The sequence below is a fragment of the Gigantopelta aegis genome, chromosome 7 (genome assembly GCF_016097555.1).
Source record: "Gigantopelta aegis isolate Gae_Host chromosome 7, Gae_host_genome, whole genome shotgun sequence".
Lineage (NCBI taxonomy): Eukaryota > Metazoa > Mollusca > Gastropoda > Neomphalida > Peltospiridae > Gigantopelta > Gigantopelta aegis.
The window spans coordinates 15,195,692-15,222,226 of NC_054705.1; the positions used below are offsets into that span (position 1 = coordinate 15,195,692).

General features: G+C 37.4%; 2 protein-coding genes across 2 annotated transcripts; one reads left to right on the forward strand and one right to left on the reverse strand.

The window, feature by feature from the left end:
* Window positions 1-9,113: 9,113 nt before the first annotated feature.
* Window positions 9,114-14,562, forward strand: LOC121377607 (tetratricopeptide repeat protein 32-like). Its single transcript, XM_041505671.1, has 3 exons — window positions 9,114-9,285; window positions 9,936-10,093; window positions 12,106-14,562. Exons 1-3 carry the CDS (start codon window positions 9,140-9,142, stop codon window positions 12,228-12,230), a joined length of 429 nt encoding a protein of 142 aa, XP_041361605.1. The 5' UTR covers window positions 9,114-9,139; the 3' UTR covers window positions 12,231-14,562.
* A 197-nt stretch (window positions 14,563-14,759) lies between these two features.
* Window positions 14,760-26,274, reverse strand: LOC121377648 (U5 small nuclear ribonucleoprotein 40 kDa protein-like). The gene is made up of 9 exons (XM_041505720.1): window positions 26,079-26,274; window positions 25,250-25,379; window positions 23,386-23,479; window positions 21,874-22,039; window positions 21,068-21,190; window positions 19,969-20,089; window positions 18,525-18,607; window positions 16,518-16,683; window positions 14,760-15,809 (listed from the first exon to the last, which is right to left on the reverse strand). Exons 1-9 carry the CDS (start codon window positions 26,187-26,189, stop codon window positions 15,760-15,762), a joined length of 1,044 nt encoding a protein of 347 aa, XP_041361654.1. The 5' UTR covers window positions 26,190-26,274; the 3' UTR covers window positions 14,760-15,759.
* Between the last annotated feature and the right edge of the window lie 261 nt (window positions 26,275-26,535).

Genomic DNA, 26,535 nt, shown 5'->3' on the forward strand with positions numbered 1-26,535 from the left:
ATTTTCAGGTCGCTGAATTTATCATACAAGATAACTGTAATGCGTTTAAGTAGCTGGAGATATGGACCATCTGTGTTTGCTTTGGTGTAAGAGTTGAGTGTCATATTGGTAACGACACAAGTCACATCAGGGTAGCAGTTCCATGCACATCACACTGGCTATCTATTTTTTTTCGAAAAAAAGCAATGTAGTGTTATCATCCTCTGAAGATGTTTGATGAGCAGCAAGGCCAGGGATTTCACTTTAGCCAGAATGCCTGCTTCCTTGAATATCTTTTCTTTGCTTTTCTCCCGTGGATACTTTTATTACTGTTCATGATGTATGTGTCCTATACCAACGCAAGGAGGTCGGTATTGGATGCAATTATGGTTTTCCCCTGAATGTTTGACCCAACATGGGAATGATTACTCGACAAACGCTATAGGATTCGTATATCCCGGGCTCGGGTAATACTGAGATCATGTGACAGAGAACACGGGACACGGCTCTGTCAATAGTCCCATACCGAAATGGAAGTACTGTTGTTTCACCATTCATCTTAATATCATCCATATAATTATGTTTATGTCATAAGGAAAAAAGGACGTTGCTAGCATACTCATGAAATATCAGGTTACTTATAAAAACAAGGTTCTATGAAACTGGACTGACATTTTACTTGATCCAGCCAACAAAGTGGAGCTAAATAATACTTCACACTACCAATATTGCCACCGAAGACTGCCACGAAGAGAAATAACCATTACGTTTGGTGCCACAGTTATTCTTCAAGCAAATGTTCGTTCAATGCCACCATGTGACTATGAGGAATCAGACATCACACTTTTAATTCATGTACAGAACGTTATTATGAACGACTGTACCAGCCATCGTGTGCGCACTGTTAACACAAATATATAGTTTAATATAAATATAATTGGCAAGTTCCATCATTTGTTTACCTTGGGTAAAACAAATGTGAGAATATGGTTTGCCTGTGGTACAGGTAAATTCTTTACATATCATCAAATCAGTGGTATATATGACGTCCTTGGAAAAGATACATATACTTGTCCCTGCTTCTTTTCCATAGCTTAACAGGATATAATACTCATCCTGCTTTCTTTGGAAAAAAGGTAAAAGGACCGCACGGGGTGCATGGAACTGCTACCCTGATGTGAACAGTGCCTTTACCTAACACCCGTGTCTGCCTTACACCAAAGTATATGCACATTATCCACACTCCAGCTCTTCACCGTAAGTTTTTATAATAAGACCAGTGACCTGCCAGAATGGAACAACAATGAAAACCATTTCATCATCTTAGGATACACCCACTATTACTCAACCTGCTATTCATCAGTGGACAGAATGAACAAATTGCATCTACTCCTGAGGGGTGGGATAGTCTTTTGATAACGCCAGTCCTGCATTCCTATATGCAGTACCAAACCTGTGACCCTCAAAAACTGCAGTGTTGTTAGAATAGTCTAAGTGGATGAGGCACTAGATGTATACGATATAATAAGATAAGATACATTTTATTAGTGCAGACCACAGTTTATGAATAATGTATATATTGCCTATGTACTACAGGGCTGCAAACTTACCAAGTATATGAGGCCAAAGCTGCACAGATATTTAGAAATTGAACTAAATGCAAAGGATTACATTCTACCTCCATTTGGTGAAAGTGAAATAGACAGCTGGTGTCATCTATTGACAATAGTTTGAATGGGGAGTAATACTTTTTTAAAGATCAGTTCAGTGAAACGTTGATGGAATTTCAAGATTTCCACTAGCCTGTACCTGTTCAATGTGAACACAAAAACTGAATTAAGGTTCTCAGACACAACCACAGGTGTTTATTACGACTTTCTCATTGCCGTTTCCATACTTATTTTTCAGAATGAGCTTGGTTGGTACCATCAAATCATCGAAAACTTAATAGTGACCTTTTGACCTCTGATGACCTACTTTTATACATGCCAATAATAATTTTCTTTAAAAGACATCAAATACCAAGAGCACTTCATAATAAAAAATTTGAGTGTTTATTTGTTCTAATAGGGTGTTGTGTTAGTTAATGTTGATGGTTAATTTGATATATCATAAAAGTCAATGTCTTCAAAGACTGACCTTGGCTCGTTTGTTTCCGTTTCAATATTTTTCTAGATGGCTGAACATGGGTACCTTTAAATGGTTGGAAATTCCTTCTGACACAGTTTCCAGCCATTTCTAGCCCTGATTTTGGCAAATGTGCTAATAGATGACGAGGCAAAGCTGAAATCCGCAAATTTTGAGCTTGACTCAAAATCGATGACCTTTTGACCTCTGATGATACTTTTGTGGTTCATTTGCATATTATGATATGTAATCGTTAGTGGGCTTGAAAACACACATTTTGAGTGGTGAATTGTTTTTTTATCTTATCATCGGCTATTGGACGTCAAACATATGGTCATTCTGACACTGTTTTTTAGAGGAAACCCGCTGTCGCCACATAGGCTACTATTTTTTTGACAGGCAGCAAGGGATCTTTTATTTGCGCTTCCCACAGGCAGGATAGCACAAACCATCACCGTTGTTAAACCAGTTATGGATCACTGGTTGGTGCAAGTGGTTTACACCTACCCATTGAGCCTTGCGGAGCACTCACTCAGGGTTTGGAGTCGGTATCTGGATTAACAATCCCATGCCTCGACTGGGATCCGAACCCAGTACCTACCAGCCTGTAGACCGATGGCCTAACCACGACGCCACCGAGGCCGGTTGCACATTTTGTGTCCCAAAAACACTATATGGAAAAATTAAATAAAGTGATAAAGTTGTCATCCATATAAATATTTAACAGATATAAGCCCAAAATGAATGATATTCATCCTATACTAGATGTTAATATTAACAAACTAAATAACAATGCAATATGTGATATGAATAATGATATACTCATCGGCAAAAGTTAAGCAATGCCTGAAATGCAATATTTTCTATATTTACACATATTTTGGGTTGGTTGAACCTTTGATTAATAAAAATTGCACTGTATTTAATATATTGAAGCAGCATTATTCAAATATGTTTCAGTATATCTGTCTATACTATACTCAACAAAATTAATTAAGGACCAATAGATATTTTAGAATTTTCCTTTAAATATGGGGGAAAATACAACTTCTTCCTTTGAAAATTGTCAGCATTGTGACATATTCTTAAACTTAATGACTTAAATAACAATTTAGAGGGAACACAATGACAAAAAACATTCTGAACAAATGTGTAACAAATACTTGCCTAATGCTCATTTCAATATTTTTCATAAGTATGTGAAATACCCAGTGTTTTATGTGTGTATCACCAGTAAATTTTACTGAAACAATGTGTAGAAGCCATATATATGACCAAAACATGCTAAAATAATATGACAGTAACAAATAATTATATTATAATATAAGAAAGTATACTAGCCCTTAAGTAATTTTGTTGAGTATACATGTATGTGCATCAATATTATGAAGATGTCCCCCTTTACTAAACACCAGTGTTGAACATTTAAAACATCAGTTTTGTGTACAATGTACCTACCATAATTTCTTTTGCATTACATGTACAAGTCATCTATCTCACAGAAGTTCATCTTATACTAGTCTGTGTTAGTAATATTTTTAGATTTGCCTTTATATTTACATTGTGCTTAACTTATGCTCAGGTGTATATAATTAGTTTCTACATCAAATATTGTCTAGGAAAGTTTTGACTTCCTTTCATATTCCTTTGTATTTTTATGCAATTAAAATATGTCTGTCATGTTCACAAGTTCTGGTATTCTCCTTCTCCGGGCTCTGCTCTGGTTCCTCCATCAGTATGTCCATCAGCTCTCATGGTATAATATCACTATTTCATCACTAGTGTTCCTTCTGAAATTTCTTAGCCATATGACCATTTGGTTGGGGAATAGCATGGACTGCCTGGTATGACTGATACCAAATGACAACTTGGCAATTTGTTCTCTTTATGTGCATTCTCGGAGCATTCTCGGTGAATACATACATGTAGGGTGGAGAAGGCTGATTTATACTCTACTGTAATTCAATATTATCATCCTTGGTTTGGCAACAAACATTTCCAGATATTTCTCAAGTCATGATGGGTGTTTGGGGGTTTTTGTTATTCGCACCTACACTCCCATAGAGAGGGTATATAAAATGATCTGCTTCTTAAATATATGAACATCAATTTTTGATGAACTTCCATGAGCTAACAACATTTCAAGGAAGTCTTGGTGTTGCTTGAGAATATTCAAAACCACCAGTTTTCCATTCTGCATAAAAGCACTGTTGGTATCATAGCCAGTAATGGTAGGCACAGCTGGAATTGCTAGTTGGTGTCTTCCCTGCATCCTTAATTAAGCTGTGCACATCTATAAGATGCCTCTTGTTGCCAAGCTGAGTCTATAAAAATGTTCGTATCTGGGATGGTAAACTGGCAGCAATGTACAAACATTGAAGTATAATCTTTGTTTCTGCAGCTTCTTGTGTACTTTACAACACCCTCAAACATGGTTTACGTTTGAAACATGTACTTTGTCTCATAAATAGAACCCTCTTCCCAAGAAGCTGAGGGCAGAGTTTTCTTCTTTTGTTCATTTAAAAGGTAATGTCTTTCAGTCACTTGAGACTATTGTAGGGATTCCTTAGATCAAGTGTGGCTTGAAAGAACCCCTTTCACATGCGAAATTTAGTGCCAAACCACGAATGCTGTTATTATGCTACTGTGGATTAGTTGCAAACCTTCCATCCAGGAGATATTCCCTGAAAATATGCTGTACCAATAGAGCAAATTGCAAGAGAGCAAATTGCCATGGTCTCATTTGGTATTAGTCATATCACAAAGTCCAGGGTATTCCTCAACCACATGGACATGGCTGAGAAATGTCCAAAGAAATACTGAAGCTGAAGTGGATGGTTTGTGATCTGATGATACAAGAGCTGTTGACATATTGAGGGAGGAACAAGAGCAAAGGCCCAGAGCAAAAATAAGAAATTACAGATATTGTGAACATGGTAGACATTATATTTGAGTCAGATGATAAGACTGAAATAGAAAAGAAAGTCCAAGTGCTAGATATGCTTGATGACTATAGCTGATGTCAATTATATACACCTAAGCATAAATTAAGCACAATTTAAATACAAATATGTTTTTAAAAATAGTGCAAGCTTCTGTGAGATAGATGAATTGTAAATGTTTTAACACACATGCCGAGGAAAGGTACTTATAATTGGCTGGTACTAAGAACAGAGGGACATCTTCAATTTTTTTTTTTAATAGCAAAAGCTTCAGGCAATCCTAAGTATGTGTACACATAGAAATTAATACATTTCTGGCATTGCTTAACTTATTTTGAGAAGTATATAATTATTTATACCTCATATTATATTGTTTTGTAGTTATTAACATCTACTTTATAGAATAAAAGGAAGGATGCAGAAATAGAAAATTGTAAACTTCACATATATCATATTTGGGTCACATACAATGATTGAGAATTGGGAATGAAAGTTAGATTTTTATAGTGCTAGATATTTGTCTGACAACAATATCCTACCTATGTAAATGTCAATTATATACACCAAAACATAAGTTAAGCATAATATAAATAGAACTGCAATTTTAAAATATTACAAAAAGCAACCCAAAAAAAGAGGTTATTGTAAGATGAACTGTTATGAGATAGATGAATTGTATATGTAATGCAAACTTGCATAGAATGGTATGTAAATTCACTTTTTACGTTTGTAAGACTTGTCTTTAATATAAAAATATTCAAAATATCCATGTAAATGGTTTAGACAGCATGTACTGCACCATATTTAAATAATGTTGCCTTCAGATATTAAATACAATAATAAAAGTTTCAGAATGTTTTAAATACGGTATGTATATATACACATATGCATTACATATATCGGGAACTGTGTAACTTTTTCTGGTGAGTATACCCCCAGTACTATATCCATTCCACATATATTGCATTGCTTTGTGGTTTGTTGTTATGAACATGTAATTTAGCATGAACAGAATTCATAATTTGGTCTTAAACCTGTTAAAAATATGTCTGAATGTTAACTTCAACATTGCCATGCATTTGTTTTCATATACTGTGTTTGTAATACTCGGGGCATTTCAAATTCATTGACTCACTATACTTAGTCAGATGCCAAATTTTTTTTGGGTTTTTTGGTGGAATACATTCACCAGTAACACAGCTTTAAAGTAAAAGCAGTGATATACTAGTAGTCCAGAATTATTTTCAAATATTTTTGAAAATTATGTGGAATATTCACCGTGATCAGAAATTTGCCCTGTTAAAAGTAAATAGGGTGCCTACACTCAAACGTGCCCTACAGGCACACCCACCATCAGATTGCCTGCAGACAAGCTGATTTGAATATGTCTATGGATAGGCTTCAAAGATATACTCATCTTGAAAAATCCCTATGGGGGGGGGGGGGGGGTGTGTTATAGTGGGCTCACGGTCTATTTGTTCTCATGATCGTTGGCACAAAACGGCGCTATTAGTGGCACTATCGTCTAATGTCAAACTACAGTAAATGTGTTATCCTGTCTGTGGGTTGCTGCATATAAAAGATCCCTTTCTACTAATGGAAAATGTTTGTGGACTTATGATCTATAACATATTTGGCCCATTTTCCCGTTCCAGCCTGTGCACCACGACTGGTATATCAAAGACCGGAAGCTGCATACTAAAGACCCCTTTCAGCAAATAGCAAAATAGAATTATATCTAAGACTAAAGTTACCAAATGGTTGACATCCAATAGCCGATGGACCGGCCTCGGTGGCGTCGTGGCAGGCCATCGGTCTACAGGCTGGTAGGTACTGGGTTCGGATCCCAGTCGAGGCATGGGATTTTTAATCCAGATACCGACTCCAAACCCTGGGTGAGTGCTCCGCAAGGCTCAATGGGTAGGTGTAAACCACTTGCACCGACCAGTGATCCATAACTGGTTCAACAAAGGCCATGGTTTGTGCTATCCTGCTTGTGGGAAGCGCAAATAAAAGATCCCTTGCTGCCTATCGGAAGAGTAGCCCATGTAGTGGCGACAGCGGGTTTCCTCTCAAAATCTGTGTGTTCCTGAACCATATGTCTGACGCCATATAACCGTAAATAAAATGTGTTGAGTGCGTCGTTAAATAAAACACTTCTTTTTTCCAATAGCCGATGATAAATAAATCAATATGGTCTAGTGGTGTTGTTAAACAAAACAAACTTTAACTTTACTGTATTTCAGGAACATGCGACAAACAATGGTGTAAAATCCTAACAACTGATAACACTGGAACTCCAACCTTTGGTAACATGGACGATTTGATCGAAGCAGTGGCACATGGTGCACGTGTTAAATTTTCCTACATTAGTTCAAGAAGCGGGACTTACTTCGGCGAACTGGACAACATGAAAATCAAGGCTGACTGGAAAACGTTTGCAGAAGAAGCCTATTGGATTTTCCTCATAGTGTGTACCTCGGGGCATACGCATTTTGCAAAGTATGCTGTTGGGTCGAACCTGTTTGGAGGTGACACCAAAGACAGACTAGCTATAACATGGTATGTTCTGGACCTGCCAACTACGCCCGTATTGTCCCATATAGCTAATGGCTGTAGAATACGTGGCAGCAAAGCGGATCTACAGACCGCTGTTACGTCTGGGTATGACATCAGAGCTGTTTCGCGATACAGAGGATATGTCTTTCCTCTTCAGAACGTCCAGATTTCTGGCAGTGGAAATCTGATCAGTGGACAGAGCATCTGGCGTGTCAGTGAACAGAAGGTTGATGACCACATGGAGTTCCAGCCAACAGCCTTCTGGTCGTTCAACACGCTAAGCTCCAATGGCTTTCACGACGTGTCCAGGTGGACTATGGGTAAAAACGAAGACAGAGGCCGCTCTGACTACAAAACCGCTTTGGACTGGTATTCAGACTCTTGCTGGAAGAAAGTGTATACTGTCGGCGAGAACGGTGATGTAGAAGAGGGAGATATTGACACATTGATAAAGTATGTTGGTAAGGGACACAGAGTGAAGGTACTTATAGATGGTATGTCTTTTGAAGCAGTCACCGTGTGACATGGATCTATAGGCGTCTCTGTTCAGATTGTCGATCACGTTTCAAACTCCAGCCCGAACAATTTCGATGACAAAGCTCAGTGGGTCTGGCACATGGTGCACTCGGGTGGCGTCGTCTGGACGAGGGGCTTGAACATTATGGATGGCACGGAGATTCAAGAGAAAACAAACAAAAATGGTCAGCTGGTATGTAGACACACGCACGTGGAAGAAAGTGTTCTTCACTACAACCAGTAAGTTTATAGTAAGCGTGAGGTTTTAAATGTAACATTTAGTGGTGTTACATCCACGATAACCTATCTCGAAAATGAAATCAGAATATGTTATCTCCATTCTACCACGATTAAAACGTAAAATTCAAAATACCATTATCTCAAAATACCAAAAGTATGGCATCACATGTTATTCTCTTGGACCCTACACACACACACACACACACACACACACAGACAGAGAGAGAGAGAGAGAGAGAGAGAGAGAGAGAGAGAGAGAGAGAGAGAGAGACACACATGCCGCACGCACACGATGTCACCTCAATGGACGCCACCATCTTTGTCTGCAGACGCGAATCCGGGGGTGGAGGGATGGGGGCGACATGGCAAGAGGTGTCCGAATTGGCTTTATTTTTATTTTTATTATTTTATTTTTTTATTTATTTATTTTGTTACAAAAGATCACTTGTTATTTTTCGATACGTAAACTGCATGTGCGACATCTAGTTAGCTTTCTCTCACTCAGTCAAATGTAAAAATAACCTAATTATGTTGGAGGGGTTACTTTCGTAGTCACCAGTTACAAATAGTCGTAGTTTAAAATATGCTAGGGTGTCGTTAAAGAATCAGCCTTTTCTTTCTTTACATCGACTCGGAAGTTTCTGATTTGACGCAATGCAACCTGAAACCTTTCAATCACATTAGAGTTATCTTTCGTAATAAACTCTTTATATAATTTTAAAAAAAGCACACAAACTGTATGTTTGGTAAACAACACTAGTTTAGGTTTGAGAAACATGAAAACTGATGAATTATTCCAGGAAGCAGAAAGCAATGAAAAATTAGGCAACGTGGACGAAGCTTTTACATTATACACAAAATTTATTGAAAATGCATGCGTGTGCCTGAACAATCTGAATGAACATAATGAGAAAATTGCTCTGTAAGTTTGGCGGGGTGGAGGTAGATCACGTACGTGACGTAGCGATAACATCGATATTTTATAAAATAGTACACTTTATTTCATTTTAAAAAATATTTATGGAGTCTTGGGGTATCTTAGTGGTGTTTTGGGGTACAGTGACAAACTTAGTACAAACTCTTGAAACTGCACTGTATTAAGCAGCCGACTGTCTTAAAGGGCCATGTTTAATACTGCCTTTGTTGGATGCACGATACAGGTTTCGCTAGGAACGTGAGTGAGGGGGTGTGGAGTTCAGAAAAAAACACCTCTTCTCCCCCCCCTCCCCAGTGGTGTAGGCAGGATTTTGTATTGGGGTGGGGCACCTGGCATCCAAGCAAACAATGATATCGAGTAGTGGGATATGACACAGGAACCTTTTTAATGTTATTAATAAGCAAAAAGGTAAAAAATTCCGGGATTTGGGGGGGGGCGCATGGCCCCCTGTCTACGCTACTGTCCCCCACCCCCCATGAAACAATTTTAATTATTTGTTTTCAGTATATTTTTCAGGGGAGCATGTTTCTTTCAATATATTTTCCAGGGGGACTCGACCACCATCCCATAAACACTGCTCACCAGTCTAACACTAGTGCCCATTTCCTGAACTATTTTCTATTTTGTGTGTTTAGGCAGAAGAAACTTGCGCTGGCTTACAACAACCGAGGTTTGATCCAGTACAAGAAAGTGAATTTCCACGAGGCTATCGACGACTACACCCACAGCCTGCAGTTTGATCTACAGCTACCACAGACTTTCTACAACAGAGGGCTCATTCACTACAGGCTGGGTATCGAAATCACTTTATTTTTACAGGAAAAGGAATGTTTCTTTAATGACCTCACCGAAAGATATAGTGTCTACTAGAAATCATTGCTGGTGAAAAGTACAGTTTAAAAAGATAAATATCATGCAGTTAAACTTGATCAGTAAAAGTACATGATAAAGCTATAGACTAAATGTCACCTCAGTATCTTCAGGTATTGCAAAACAAAAGTCCAGAAAACAAATTTTCATATCTCCTATGTTCAAGGGCCATAACTCTGTCAAAAATGGGTAAATTGCCATGAAAGTTTAACTTCATCTGTAACAGTACATTGTAAAGCTACATACATAATTTCAGTTCAATATCTTAAGGCCTAAAAAAGAAGTCAGAAAATTTAATTTCAACTTATTTGCATGCTTATATCCAATTAAGGTTCAAGCACGCTGTCACGGGAACACACCTCAGCTATCTGGGTTGTCTGTCCAGGACAGTGTGTTAGTTGGTTTGTGATAAAGAAGAGGGTGTAGTGAGTGGCCTTACACCTATCCACTTAGTCGTTAAATCTCACTCTGGGTGGGAGCTAGTATCGGGTTGTGAACCCTGTACCTACCAGACTTATGTCCGATGGCTTAACCACGATGCTGGTCAGTCCGAATTTTTTTTTCTCACATTGCCTAAGTTCAAGGGCCATAACTCCATCAAAAATGGGTAAATTACAATGAAAGTCAAACTTGATCTGTAACAGTACATGATAAAGCTATACAGACAATTTCAGCTCAATATCTCAAGGCATTCTAAAAAAACCCCAAACATCTGGAAAACTATATGTGGGATGAACGGAGATGAAACCTATAGTCTCCCCCCAGTAGGATCAGTAGGGAAATAATAATGGCATGTCAACATGATCCAAGGTTACGATGGTACAAATCACTGGTGACCAACCACTAACTCAGTCGTAGACCAGAGGCGGATCTAGGGGGGGGGGGGCTAGGCCCCCCCTAAATTTTGCGACAGTTATAATTTTATTATATATTAATTTTCATTTTTTATGATCCCCACCAGACCTCCACCAAAGTTCCATTGGCATTCTGCCTCATGTCATTGCCCCCCCACCCCCACCCTCAATGGATTTTCTGGATCCGCCACTGTGGACAGAGCTCAGATAGCATAACTAGAAATGTTGGCATCCATAATCCAAGTTTTTTCCGTGGGAAATGTGTCTTAAAACACCTAAAAATTAGTCCCCATGCAGACTATCTATGTGGCCATTACTGTTACTTAAGGCTAAAAATCAGTTAATGTATGTTTTGTTTAACAACACCACTAGAAAACATTGAGTTATTAATCATCGGCTATTGGATGTCATATTGTTGGTAATTTTTACATAACAGTCTTAGAGAGGAAACCCGCTACATAATTCCATTAGTAGCAAGGGATCTTTTATAATATTATATGCACCATCCTACAGACAGGATACACATACCATAGCCTTTGATATACCAGTGCACTGGCTGGAATGAGAAATAGCCCAATGGGCCCATTGACGGGGATTGATCCCAGACTGACACCACACCAGGTGAGTGCTTTACCACTGGGCTAGGTTCTCTCCCCCCACCACCCCACCCCAATTTAGTAATTATACACTGTGTAGGCTCTGGTATAGCAACCGATACATTTATAATTTCAGGATAGACCACAAATGTTGCCCATATGTCAATCACATGGTTCTAGCCAATCAGAGGGGGATGGGGCTAATGATTTTTTTCGGCCTCGTGTATAAGCCGAAGTCATCTTTTGTCCAGTTGACATTGTATTGATTTCAATAATACTGTCAACACTTATGCTTTTCTTTTTCGTTATATTCCCACCTTTTACTCATTATTTTTATTATTTTATAGGATCCCACTGGAATCATAAAAATTATGTGATATAGCTATCTTGGGATTCCATATTACAATATTAAGCTTTCAAACCGAAATATGGGATTTGTTGAGTTCGTAGTCGGTGACATCACACTGGTGTTGTTTGTTTTGCAGGTCATTACGCAGCGGCCATACAAGACATGAAGGAGGCTCTCTCTATTGATCCAGCCTTTGAATCAGCTCAGAAATGTCTGCACCAGTCAAAGGTGGACTGGGAGGAAAAAGGTCAGCGACGATGAACAGTGAACAGCAGAAATAACACCAAGATCATCACAGACATCTCATGTTAGTGGCAGTGAATATGAACAGTGAACAGTCTGTCAGAAATAACACTGAGATCATCTCAAGTTAGTGGCAGTGAATATGAACAGTGTCAGAAATAACACTGAGATCATCTCAAGTTAGTGGCAGTGAATATGAGCAGTGAACAGTGTCAGAAATAACACTGAGATCATCTCAAGTTAGTGGCAGTGAATATGAACAGTGAACAGTCTGTTAGAAATAACACTGATATCATCGCAGACATCTCAAGCTAGTGGCACTGACTTCCAATCTCACATTACTGATGGTCAGTCTCACATTACTGACAGGCAATCTCACATTACTGACTTCCAATCTCACATTACTGAGTCAAACTCATATTACTGACTTCCAATCTCATCACTGAGTCAATCTCACATTACTGACTCAGTCTCATGTTACTGACCATCAATCTCACATTACTGACCATCCATCTCACATTACTGATACGTCAATCTCACATAACCGACAGTCAATCTCACATTACTGATAATCAGTCCCAAATTCCATATTTGTACTTTATACAGACATTGGTACACTAATAGTGACTAATTTGGTCGGCAATACAAAGTATTCCCGTATTTATTTTTCTCCCATCCCTAGCCATGCAAGACAGGCCTATTCCATGACATCAACCCATGTGGAATAAATCGGTCTTGCATGACCACGTGACTTCGACAGTTTTGAGCTGATATTAACATTGGGTGACGTCACATAAACGGCAAAATAACACAAGGAATGCTTTTTATATTTCATAAAAACAAGGAAACCTGCTGTCATAATGAAATTATACTATCATTTTCAGTTTATATTTTCAGTATAAACCATTTTTGGGGTACGATCTTTTCAATGGTTATGATTATTTTATTACAAGATAAAAAATAAAAAATGTAGGTTTTCATGTTTTCCCAAAATGCTTGTTTTTCATCTAATGGATGGGAGAAAAAGAATCCTCCATTATATATCCAAGTGGGACAGGGCTATTCCACCCTCGGGTACATAATATGATGATAATATGACAACAGATTATATACCCTCAGGTGGAATAGCTCTGTCCCACATGGACACATATGAAGGATTCTTTTATTCTCAGTATATATTTCCTTGTATAAAATATAAGCATCCGATTGCAGTGGTACTCATATTCTAAACAGGAAACTATATGATGTGTAATTTTAGCTAGGTCAGGTCATAGGTTTTAACATGCAAGCTGTTGTAGCTCATGCCTGTCATGGGCACAGGTGTTGAGGTATGCTGGTTCCTCATCGAGGACAGTAAAGGGGTTGAGAGGGGGGGATGAAGAGGGGACCACCCACACTTGGCAAGTGCAAGAGAGCACAAGCAGCCTGACCAGGGTCAGGGTAATTTTTGTTGATAAATAGATCCTGTTATTCAAAAACATTTTAAAATGGAACACAAATAACCAAATTACATATAAAAAAATAGAGATGCTTTGAAGATTTTTTATTTTACAATATTGGCATTAGTTTTTTGGCAAATTAATAATGAAACATATCTGCAAAATATAACTTCATCTTGCATTTTGTTATTAGCTAATAACAGCTTCAGCTTTTAATATTTTTTATTTCATATGAAAAGTAGGTAAGTGTTGCATTTTTAAAAGGAATGTACAGTGTTCTCGCTGGTCTGAGTCCTGGCATATTTTGCTGCCACACCCACCACCATTCACATTTTGCACCCCTGCTATTTCTTTCTCTGCCTCTTCTTTATTTTTTCAGCACAATGCTATATTTTACCACACCAATTGAAACTGTTCTAAAATGTTTTGGGTATGCGTCATAATTTTTAAAACCACAAACAACAAATTTTACTGTATTTTCCCAAAGAATAACAAAGATTTGTCCAACATTAAAATCACACACATTTCCATAATAACAGCAAAAATCCAACTTGAGATTTTATGTTCAACAATTTTGCACCCAGTCTAGCTTATCATTATTTTTTCCAGACATTTATGTACAAAAGCATTTTTACCTGAAAAATGAACACTGTCATGTTAAAAGAAATGGCTGAACCATGGCCATATATTCGGCTAATCTGGTTTTAGAGTGTTGGTATTTTCAAACATCTTGCTGGTTTGGGTGGTTTGGCAAAATGATTTCATGAATCTAATAATTGACCCTTTTTTTTTCACCGGCCTTGGTGGCGTCGTGGTTAGGCCATCGGTCTACAGGCTGGTAGGTACTGGGTTCGGATCCCAGTCGAGGCATGGGATTTTTAATCCAGATACCGACTCCAAACCCTGATTGAGTGCTCCGCAAGGCTCAATGGGTAGGTGTAAACCACTTGCACCGACCAGTGATCCATAACTGGTTCAACAAAGGCCATGGTTTGTGCTATCCTGCCTGTGGGAAGCGCAAATAAAAGATCCCTTGCTGCCTGTCGTAAAAGAGTAGCCTATGTGGCGACAGAGGGTTTCCTCTAAAAAAATCTGTGTGGTCCTTAACCATATGTCTGACGCCATATAACCGTAAATAAAATGTGTTGAGTGCGTCGTTAAATAAAACACTTCTTTCTTTCTATTTTTTCGAAAATAACTGTTCCTGAAACATTTAGTAATTATGACTTGTAGTCTTAGACGACGCACTACAGTTGTCTAACAGCAACAAGGGCTCTTTTATATGCACTTTTCCAGACGAGACTGCACATATTATAGAGGCGGATCTAGGGGGGGGGAGCCCCAGGAGCCCGGGCCCCCCTAAATTTTGCAATAGTTATAATTTTATTATATATTTTTTTTTTTTTTTTTACGATCCCCCTCCAAACCTCCCCCAAAGTTCCCTCGGCATTCCACCTCATGTCACTGGGTTTTCTGGGTCCGCCACTGTATCATTTCCTTTATTATACCGGTCATGGTGTACTAGTTGGAACAGGAAAAAACAATCAATCAGAGAATGGGCACACTTAGGTGGTTTGACTCTTACAAAACAAGTATCTTTCGCCGGCGCTCACGGTGGAATAGCAGTGAAATATGTAAATATTCACGACAAATGTATACAGGGCTAGCTCTGCCACTTGCCAAATTCGCCAACTGCGAATTTTAAAAACAACTGGCGAATCTTATTTTAATTTGGCGAAAAAATTTAAAAGTAATTATTGTTATTTTATGATTTTGTGAGTTTTTACTGTTATTGAAGTTTCATGGATAATTTGGCAAAATGTTGTGCTCGTCCAGATCTAGCTCTTGTAGACTAGTGTAAACCAACCTATGTGAGGGAAGGCACAACAAGTCTTGGCAGTAAAACGTTCATGTGAATGATCACTGTTTATGATTGCAATGTTGAATGATGATGACACACAGTTTTTACCATTCCATGATGAATGATGATGACACACAGTTTTTACCATTCCATGATGAATGATGACAACAGTTTCTATCATTCCATGATGAATGATGATGACAGTTTTTATCATTCAATGATGAATGATGACGACACAGAGTTTTTATCATTCAATTTCTCCTAGAAATATCTTCTTATCACTTGAACACGATAATACTGAAAACATAAAACAATGCATGGTTAACAGTTGCTCTTTTCCATTATTGATTAACTGAAATTAGAAGATATGAAAAATTAAAATTAGCTCTTGGTCTACCAGTAGATCTAACAGCATTGCGTGGACTCCCCATGTCCAGGTGACATTTCATCTATAAATAACAATTTAAATATTGACCAATTACACTTCGCCTTTTATAGCGTTATTCGGGAGCATACAAATTCTAAAAATATCGGAGGAGACTATTTATGCAACAGGCGAACTTGGTCTATTTCAACATTAATAAAAAACAAGGGGAAAAGTGCAGTAATAAACTCTGGATTGTATACTAGTATAAACAGATGTTATGGCTATACTATCACTTTTTTTTTTTTTTTTTTTTCGTCTTGAAACAAATTAATATATAAAATTTTATATTGAAATTAGTTTCCGGCATACTTCGTAATTCACCCGAATCATTTTGTATACCCTCAGCATAATCCTGAATGTTTTCAAATTCTTTTCAAATCAATGACATGATTTTGCAAGTAAGGGTTTGATTGGTCGAATGAAAGGTCAACTGGACATGAGCTCCAATGAAGTGCTGTGTTAGATCCACAGGTAATAGTAATTAACTAGTGGAGCTAATTGTAATTAGATTGTGTAGGGGATATACTGTCATAATTCTTGTTTTCATAAACTTCAATATGCTATTGTTGGTAACTCACCGATGGGTTCGAACGGGTGGAAATCTACCTCGTTGACTGAGCCAGCGTGGCCGGGCAGTTTGTAGAGAATTCTCCTCGACGTTGTGTCCCAGATGTACACCGACCGGTCACCAGAACCCGTACCAACCTTACTGCCATCTGGCGACCAGGCGCAGTGCAGGAGATTCTGAAAACGAAAGGAAAGGAATGTTTGTGTGTCAACGTTTCTAAAACTATTGTGAAAAACAAAATGTATGTAGATTTGTTTTTTCCAATATAATATCCATAATCTCTTGAGATATATGTCTGTAAACAGGGGATCTATGAAAACAAAACAAAAATCTTTACGAAAAAAAAAAATGGTTAAAATGTTTCTAAACAGCAGTTATTAGGTCTAACCACACAGATGCTATCTTCCAGTTAAATCCACATTAAATACCCAACTTCAAACGATGATTGCTGATAAAATGAGTTCTCATTGTAATTAACAGGGCTTCTAGATTATGGTAGCCCCACTCCCATGGCTAGAGATATTTAGTGTTGGGCTAATAAATAATTACTATAACTAGCCTGACAGCTAGTGGGGGAAAAAAAACCCTTGTCAAATGCTGCATTTCCATATTTTGTAAATATGAATATCTTGCCTTCTCTTTCCACCCAAATATAAGGATTTTTAAGCTTTATGTGACATATCTGATTATTACTAGCAGTAAAATTGTATTTATTTAAAGTAGGGCTAGTACATTTTTAATCATGGCTAGTACATTTTTAAAATCACTGATCCCATGGCTTGTGGATTTTTATCAAATTTTAGAAGCCCTGAACTAATGACATATACCATTGTGAAAAAACATCTATTTGATTTTATGGCACAATCAACACATTTTTATTTACATTTATATGGTGCTGAACATATGAAGAGTTCAGGCGCAAAACACAATATAAACCATTTTCTATCTAGTTTTTAGTTAAAGCCATTATTGTATGTCAGTAAGGGCTAATCGTAGGCCCGCTGTTTTGCTGCATAACGTGATTGATCCTTATGAAATTGTATTGGGTAAATCTCGTTTTTGTATATCAAAACGCGATATATGCCAATTAAAAAAACAATTTTTACTGAAAATTAATTATGGATATATCACGTTTTGCGCCTGAACTCTTCATATGGTTAAGAACATGTATAATGAGAGGAAACTCCATGGGCAACCCTACTATTTTTGATTAGTAGTAAGGAATCTTTCATATGCATCATCCCTCAGACAGGATAGTATATAACACAGCCTTTGTTACACAAGTTGTCGAGCACTTACTGGAACAAGAAATAGCTCGATGGGCTCCCCGACAGGGATTGATGGCACATCAAACGAGCATTTCCCTGCTGGCTTACATTCCCCCCTCCCAACATGGGATACAAGTGCTTAACTGGAGATACGTTTTGCCACTTTCTTTTGATGTCTCATAATATGGTGGGTTTTTATTATTATTATTATTTATTATTATTATTATTATAATAAATGAAAGAAAGTGGTGTTTTCTGTGTTCAGCCCTGGACTATTCATTCCAATTAATATGCTCCGGAAACAAAACGTTTATCGACGGAAGGATGGACATGGCCATTCCATAATACAATCCGTCATAGACTGGTGTATAAAAGTAGATCCAGTAGTGAAAACAAATATGCGATAGTGTTTAAAAACTAGGTTCTGATACTTAAAGATGTGACACTGGATTTTAAACATGAAGATACGGCCACCTATTTTACTGAAACCGCCGATTTTCAATTATAATGAACACCTTGCATATTTTTTGGCAGGGCTACTCTAGCACTCGCCAAATTTGCCAATTTTAAAAACTGGCGAATTTTATTTTAATTTGGCGAATAAATTTCATGTAATAAATGTTATCTTATTAGAAAAGAACTGGTTTTTTGTAATTTTTTAAGCTTTAAATGATTTTGCGAAATTTTCTGATCACCCAGAGCTAGTCCTGTTTGGTCCAGCCTAAAGCCAATTAGATGATGATACAGACCTTTTCAAATGTATGCTGATGACCCTGGAGTATTTTCACACATCTTTCCTGAGGTGCAAATGGCCGTACGTCCCATATTCTTACTGAAAATGTGCAGAGATCAAGAACTGATTAACAGAGTAATTAACATATTTTATGAATAGTGTGTGGAAGTAAACAGAAAAATATCATTCGCACTTTCCTTTCTTACAAGATTCTATGAGATATTGAGGAAGGAAACCCGCTGTCGCCACTTCACAGGCTACTCTTTTCGATTAGCAGCAAGGGATCTTATATGTGCCATCCCACTGACTGGATATCACAGCCTTAATGTTAAGTTCAGAATAAATTTTTATCAGTGTCTCTCAGAGAAATCATGTTTAATTTGGAGTAGCCAAAAAAAAGCAGCTTGAAATTTTTTTTTTTTAATAAAGGTATTGTTATTTTTAACTTACAACAATCAGAATAAGCTTATTACACATATTGTGACCTTTCCTTAAAAATAACTACAGACATATGGCATACCCACAGTTTATATAAAGCAGGTAACATGTTTTCAAACCTTTTAATTAGTGACTCGATTTAAAAACTGATTAGCAATAGTTATCAGTATTTAACATTTTAGAATTGTTCAGGAACATGTACAACTTAAATAACATATTGTAATGCAATACTGAACACAATATCCCCTGTAATCCATGTATATACATCTTTTTTTTTCAATTCATTTGAGAGAGGGGTGTGGGTTTTTTTTTTTATCAACTTGCAAAGAAAAGTCTATAAAATGTTTGCTGTTATAAAATGTAATAACCATTTCTCAACTAAACATATTTGAAGAAAATGACATAATTTTTAGTTATTACCCATATGGTTATAAATATCTTGGTTCACATTAAAGTGTTATGTCCCACTATAATGTCACACGATTGGTTCACTACGAGATTATCGGAACATCAGTCAAACAATTTCATTGATATAAATTATAATCTAATATGGGTAACAAACAGGATATTAAACTCACTACACATTTCATATCATGTGTATATCCCTCTTAAAATAATTGTCATTGTCACCAGCTAAAGCTAAAAAAAGAAAGATGTTTTATTTAACGACGCACTCAACACATTTTATTTACGACCACACAGATATTGAGAGAGGAAACCTGCTGTCACCACTTCATAGGCTACTCTTTCTGATTAGCAGCAAGGGATCTTTTATATGCATCATCCCACAGACAGGGTAGTACATACTATGGCCTTTGATATACCAGTCGTGGTGCGCTGGCTGGAACGAGAAATAGCCCTATGGGCCCACCGACGGGGATCGAACCCACACCGACCTTGCATCGACTGAATGCTCTATCCTGCCCCACTCCAGCTAAAGCTTGTTACAACTGAAAATTATTTCACACGGGCCATAAACATGATACGAAATGGAAGCTTGTTTAGTATCCTGTAATTCTTACATGTGTTGTCCATTGCGTTTGTCAAGAGGTACGACCCATCCGGACTTATTTCCATCCCAGTGACTGTGTCCGAGTGTCCACGCATCCGGTACAATACATCATTCTTACGCAGATCCCAAACCTTCAATACAAAAAGAGGTATATGCAGCTGCCTCGATACATGGAATGAATGAATGAATGTTTAACGACACCCCAGCACAAAAATACACATCGGCTATTGGGTGTCCGATAAATGGACGTCTGTGTTGGGTTCCGTTGCATTATCAATACCTGAATCAGTACATAGTGTTTTCCCTAGCTTGTTTTAGCATGGTGCAGCACCATGCCTCAATAGTCTAGCACCATCTTGCCTAAATCAGCACCATGCTGCCCTGAGATTAAACAAGCCTTTTTCAGTAATTAATTCTAAAATTGCCTTTATAAAACACCCAAACAGGTATTATTAATTAATAAAATATGCCTTTTATATCTTTTGCCATTCATTTATTAAAGCAAGCACATAAATTACATTAATATTTATTTCAATTAATTTTTGTGTCATTTTAATGAAAAACAAGTGCCCCGAAAATGGTAAAAATTCCCCAAAAGTGTTTGGTCTACCATGCCTTGCCAACTTTCTAAGTAAATCACTAGTACATATAACAAAATAGATGGTATACTAAATCAGGCCCGTGGGAACAATATCGTGAGTGGGGGAGGGGGATACAATCTCTACTAGAGGGGGACACAAGCCATACTTTCATCTGTATATACACAGAACAGGACAAATCTTTTTTACATTTTTGTATTTAAATGGGATGGACACAGGTCCCCCCCCAACCCACCCCATCCCCCACAGTTCCTTAGGGACTGTAAATAAAAATCATTTGCACATGAATATTAAAACATTGAATTTTATCTGGTACAGATATTGCTTTTTAGCATTTGTTTCTTTGATGGACATGAATATTAAAATATTGCATATTATCCCATACTACAGCTGGTGATGAGGGTTTTTTTAAAGAAGGGGCAACCCAATTTGTTGACAGACAACTTACTTCAGCTCATGATTGACCTTAAAACTGACCCCTGAATGATGTTTACAGTCCAAAAAACTCACCTTGAGGTCGTTGTCGATGCCACCAGAAAAGATCTGCTCAGCGGTGTCGTTGAAACTGACGGCTGTCACCTGATAGGTGCTCTGAAAAGTCTGTATCGTGCCTTTCTTCCGAGCATCCCACAACTAAAACACAACATACAATTAAATAAATCATCTCAGGACTGCTTTACAGAGCTTCTAGATTATGGTAGTCCCACCCCCATGGGTAGTGATATTCAATGTTGGGCTAGTAAATAACTATTATTGCCATGCTTTACAGAGCTTCTAGATTATGGAAGCCCCACCCCCCATGGGTAGTGATATTCAATGTTGGGCTAGTAAATAACCACTATTGACATGCCAGTGAAAAACAAAGCTGTCAAATGTTGCAGTTACGTCTATTTTGTAAATATGAATATCCTGACCCCACCCCAACCTCCAATGTTAGTGTTTTAAAGCTCTATCTCCCTCTTTAAGTGACATCTGATTATTACTATTATTTAGTAAAATTATATTAACTAAAGTAAAGTTAGTGAATATTTAATCGTGGCTAGTAACTTTTTTAAATCACTGATCCCATGGCTAGTGGATTTTAAATACATTCTAGAAGACCTGCTTCAGGAAAAAAAAATTGTGACACCCACCAGGGCACGTCTACGATGATGGCAGGAAAAAAAAAAAGAGTTAATTTGATATACCAATCATGGTGCACTGGCTGGAATGAGAAATAGCCCAATGGGTCCACCGACATGATTGATCGCGCATCGAGCGAGTGCTTTACCACTGGGCCACGTCCCGCCCCTCGGCTACTAAAGATAAGCACTCACCCGTACTGTCCCGTCGTCACTTCCCGTGCACACGAGTTGTGGACCCCGCCGAGCTGGGTTGATGGCGTTCACAAACGTCTGGTGACCTTTCAACTTTCGTATCCTTACGCCCACCTCCACGTCCCACACTGCAGCAGTCTTGTCTGTTGATGCTGTGAACAGCGTGCTGGAAGGGGAAAAAAAGGAATGTTGGCTTATTAACACTTTAGTACATTTTGAACAGCGTTTAGATAAGGACTCTGAAATTTTCAAGAACGATAGTTTCGTCGCTCATGTAAGCCTATAGTCTTTCCCATAGGGAACGCCTTTTTTTCATACTATGGAATTCATTGCAAGTTATTTATGAGCCAACTGTTTTATAAATTGCACAAAGAAATGGGTTTTTTTTTGTTATTTCCAAAACACTTTTACTTTCTTTCTTATGTCAAAGCAAACTGAAATTATTTACAAAAACAAATTGTGTATGTGGATGGGACGGACATTAGTTGTGTGTCTGCATATGTGTGGGAGAGGGTAAAAAAAAGAGTAAAACATTAAAGATAAATTTTTGTACCTGGCAGCTGGGGTGTGTGGTTAAACCCCTAAAACCCCACTTTGGATCCGCCACTGTATACAATAAATTATAGATAGTCATCCTCATCCGCCCCCGAGGATAAAGACCCACCACAAGTTTTTTTATTGGCCAAAAACAAGTTTGACCTTTAAATATATATATGATGCTCGATGTGCAGTATTTCTTATGTCCTCAAAACATAAATTTAAATTTAAAATTTCACCCCCACTCCATTTGAAAAAATCCTTAATAAAAATCTTGTATTTATGAGTAATACCAAAATTGTCACATTAAATAAATACCCGTCTGTCCCAAACCAGGCTACTGGCCATGTCAGATAGGGCTATCTCTGGATGAGCAAAACAATTCGTTTATTAAACTTCAAAAATTGCAGAAATCATCAGTTATTTCTAAAAAATGTCAGTTATTTTCTAAAAAAATGTCAATTATTACACAGAATTATTTCGCCAAACTAAAATAAAATCTGCCAACTGCTTTCAAAATTCACAAATGCCGAAATTTGGCAAGTGCCAGAGCTATCTCTGCCAGAGATCAGGCTTGGGATAGACGTGCCTGAACCTTAAACAGGATATGGGCACATTAACAGTGCTCGAAACGGCCTGTGGCTAGATCACCAATAGCGACCAATGTCCTGTTAATCGCCCAAATAATATTTATAATATCTTCTTTAGAGCTGTAACACATGAGCCACTATTAATATTTGTATTGCATATATTTATTCCACATTAAAATCTTGCTCTCTTACCTTAATTTGCCAACATCCATTATTATTTTTTGGCGGGTTTCGAGTCCTGATTAATAGAGATCAGAATCAGGACCATTTATTTTATTACAGCCTTATGTGCCTTTAACTTTCGTAATTTGAAACCTATTTTTATTTAACTACAGGTATTCTTGTTGTAATATTTGTTTTTGTTTTGTTTTTTAAAATGTCATACTTTCCGTCTGTTGAGAAGTGTAGTTCGAGAATTGCTCCAGTGTGACCCTTGAGCACAACAAAGTTCTCACATTCACCATACACCGTCCAGAAAACTGAAACAACAAATAACATCAATACAACAGAACAGAAAGGAATTATCTTCCTAAAGGTTAACTTTATATCATAAAATTATGAACCACATGTATGTACAGTTTAAATCCATTTTATGGTATGTAGTTTGTATTCACAATAACAAGTATAAAAAGTGTTATTGCTGCTTTTACTTTCACAAAGTACACATATCTTACAAAATACCTACAGTATGCTAAAACATATTTATAGCACTTTTTAGGATTTTCCAGGATATGTGTGATCCCTGTAATCACTCACTATTCCTGGTGAAAATATATAACTAAATGTGATCATAAACTGTATGTTATACGCATACGTGTACCTGCATACATTATGTGTAAGATGATAAATAAAATGTAAACAAAAAAAAACAAGAATTCCCCAGGAATTGAATATCTCGCCTGCCATAAACTTTTGTGGTGCACTGCAATGAACATCCTTAAGTTCAAATTATAAACCATGTTTCGCTGGCCTAGGACTTATAATTTATGAGAAGTTGATCATTCTAAATGCTAAACTTTAACGTTAAATTTCCACACGAACTTTGATGCTGCTGCCACCGGAAAAATAATACTTATAAGGAAAGAAGGAAATGTTTTATTTAACGACGCACACAACACATTTTATTGACGGTTATATGGCGTCAGACATATGGTTAGGGACCACACAGATATTGAGAGAGGAAACCTGCAGTCGACACTTCATGGGCTACTCTTTTTGATTAGCAGCAAGGGATCTTTTATATGCACCATCCCATAAACAGGGTAGTACATACCATGAAAATTGATATGCCAGTCGTGGTGCACTAGCTGGAACAAGAAATAGCCCAATGGGCCCACCAACGGGGATCAATCCCAGACTGACCACGCATCGAGCGAGCGCGTTACCACTGAGCTATGTCCCTACCATTTTACATCTTAAAGGCAAGACTAAAAAGAAATTAAACATAAATGTTAAATACAAAATTAAGTTAAAAGATTGTTTTGTTTATTGACACCACTAGAGCAAATTGATTAATTAATTATTGGCTATTAGGTGCCAAACATTTTGTAATTCTGATTCTTAAAGAGGAAACCTGCTACATTTTTCCATTAGGAGCAAAGGATCTTTTAAATGCACCATCCCACAGACAGGATAGCACATACATGTTCATGTACCATAGCCTTTGGTATATCAGTCGTGGTGCACTGGCTGGAATGAGAAATAGCCCTATGGGCCCACCAGCGGCCATCAATCCTAAACCAACCACAATCAGGTGTGCTCTTTACCACTGGGCTGGATGGCTTGCGGTGAACTCGTATGGAAAACTTACTTGTATGGGGGAAAATGCAGTGAACTCGTGTGGAAATCCACAAGTGAACTCGTATAGAAGACTAACTCGTATGGGGGAAAAGGCAGTGAACGTGTATGGAAATTACAAACTGATATATCCAATACTGTATAGCAACTTTTGTGTAGTTTTTATGCAGAGTTCAACAAATCCGCTAGCCCAACGTCCGTGGTTAGTGGTTTTTAAGTTTGGGCTAGTGAGAAACGCAAAACAATCAATGCATTGTTTACGGTTTCTGTCGCAGGAAATAAGTCTAATGACATGCGTGTTTTGATTATAGGTGACTGCCGTTGACGCACAAACTGCAGTTGACACGCAAATAGTTGACTGATGGGGACATTCATACAAGTTAGTTTCCATACGAGTTCACCGCATCCCAGCTGGATCCCGTCCCATCTCAAATACAATGCATGTTCCTTACAAATAAGTCTGTCAAATCCAGCTGATGCAATAATCTGTCCATCTGGAGAGAACTTGCTCGTAAAGATATCGCCCTCATGACCCGTCAGTAACATTATTGGTGCATTCAGACTAGATGTTCTCGGTGGACCCTGAAATTAAAACAAAAATGTATTCTTATTTAAAATCCTTGTTTGTATAAAAGAAAATACTGACAGTAAATGGCATAGCTGTACATAGTAGATTTATTTGGCCAAGAAATTTGTAATGTTTCTACTAACAAATCATGTAAACATTCGATGCATACACATGTATATAAATTTTATTTTCGTCAGAAATTAGTCTTACTGACCAACAGAGAACAATATATCCCATGATTACGGTAAAAACAGACATAATAATGGAATATAACTGAACTAAAATGAAAATCCTCATTTTGGAGGTGGGTGTGTGTGGTGGGTTCAACATACAATTTAAAGTTTAATAATTTGTAGTATTGTTATGGTATTTGTTGTGTATTATTCAATAAAATACATGCAGTATTTTCATATCATAATATGCCGACTCTCGTGTTACATACTATAAAACCTACAAAGAACTGCTTGTCAATGTGTCATTTGTACATGTAATAGATGTATGTATTTTCATTTCGGTATGAGTTCGACCCGTACACCCCCCCCCCCCCCACCTTCAATGATTAGGGTAGTTTTAGGTATAGGGTTAGGTTTAGTCTTTAGGGCCTTTGATATACAGGGGTACGGGTCGAACTCTTTCCTTTATTTGTAGCTCAAACCAAATTCTGAAAACTCCAAAAAATCAAAACTTATTTTAAAATGTTACAATTCACATACAGTTTCCATTACGGCTGTTTGACCATTGGTTGCTAAAGCAATTTCAGTACGAGGTTTCTTATTTGGAACTGCTACAATAGCTCCTTCCATTGCTTTTCTTTTAAAATCCATTGTAGTTAATTTTTGTTTGTAAAAGAAATTTAATTCGAAGGCACATTTATTTGAAACAGGAAGTCAATACGAGTTACCGCCCTTGTGGGTGGCAAATATCCGGTCAGATTAATTACTGAAAAGGGGAGCGTGGTAAAACGTACCCAAACCGAATCATACCCAACCAAAACGTAAACGAACGTTCCCATTCCCATTACCAAAACGTAAACAAACGTTCCCATTCCAAAATGTACCTCACAAAACGTGCCAACCAAAGCGTGTCCATATTCTAGTTAAAATGTACCTTATATATGGGTAAACCTCATAAACATTAGTTTACAATTTATTTTCAATAAAATGTACACGA

Coding starts and splice junctions, on each gene's coding strand:
- LOC121377607 (XM_041505671.1), top strand. CDS start 9,140: ATGAAAACTGATGAATTATTCCAGGAAGCAGAAAGCAATGAAAAATTA. Junction 9,286..9,935: donor CATAATGAGAAAATTGCTCT/GTAAGTTTGGCG, acceptor TTGTGTGTTTAG/GCAGAAGAAACTTGCGCTGG. Junction 10,094..12,105: donor GCTCATTCACTACAGGCTGG/GTATCGAAATCA, acceptor TTTGTTTTGCAG/GTCATTACGCAGCGGCCATA.
- LOC121377648 (XM_041505720.1), bottom strand. CDS start 26,189: ATGGATTTTAAAAGAAAAGCAATGGAAGGAGCTATTGTAGCAGTTCCA. Junction 25,380..26,078: donor AAACAGCCGTAATGGAAACT/GTATGTGAATTG, acceptor TTTTAATTTCAG/GGTCCACCGAGAACATCTAG. Junction 23,480..25,249: donor TGGATTTGACAGACTTATTT/GTAAGGAACATG, acceptor TTGTTGTTTCAG/TTTTCTGGACGGTGTATGGT.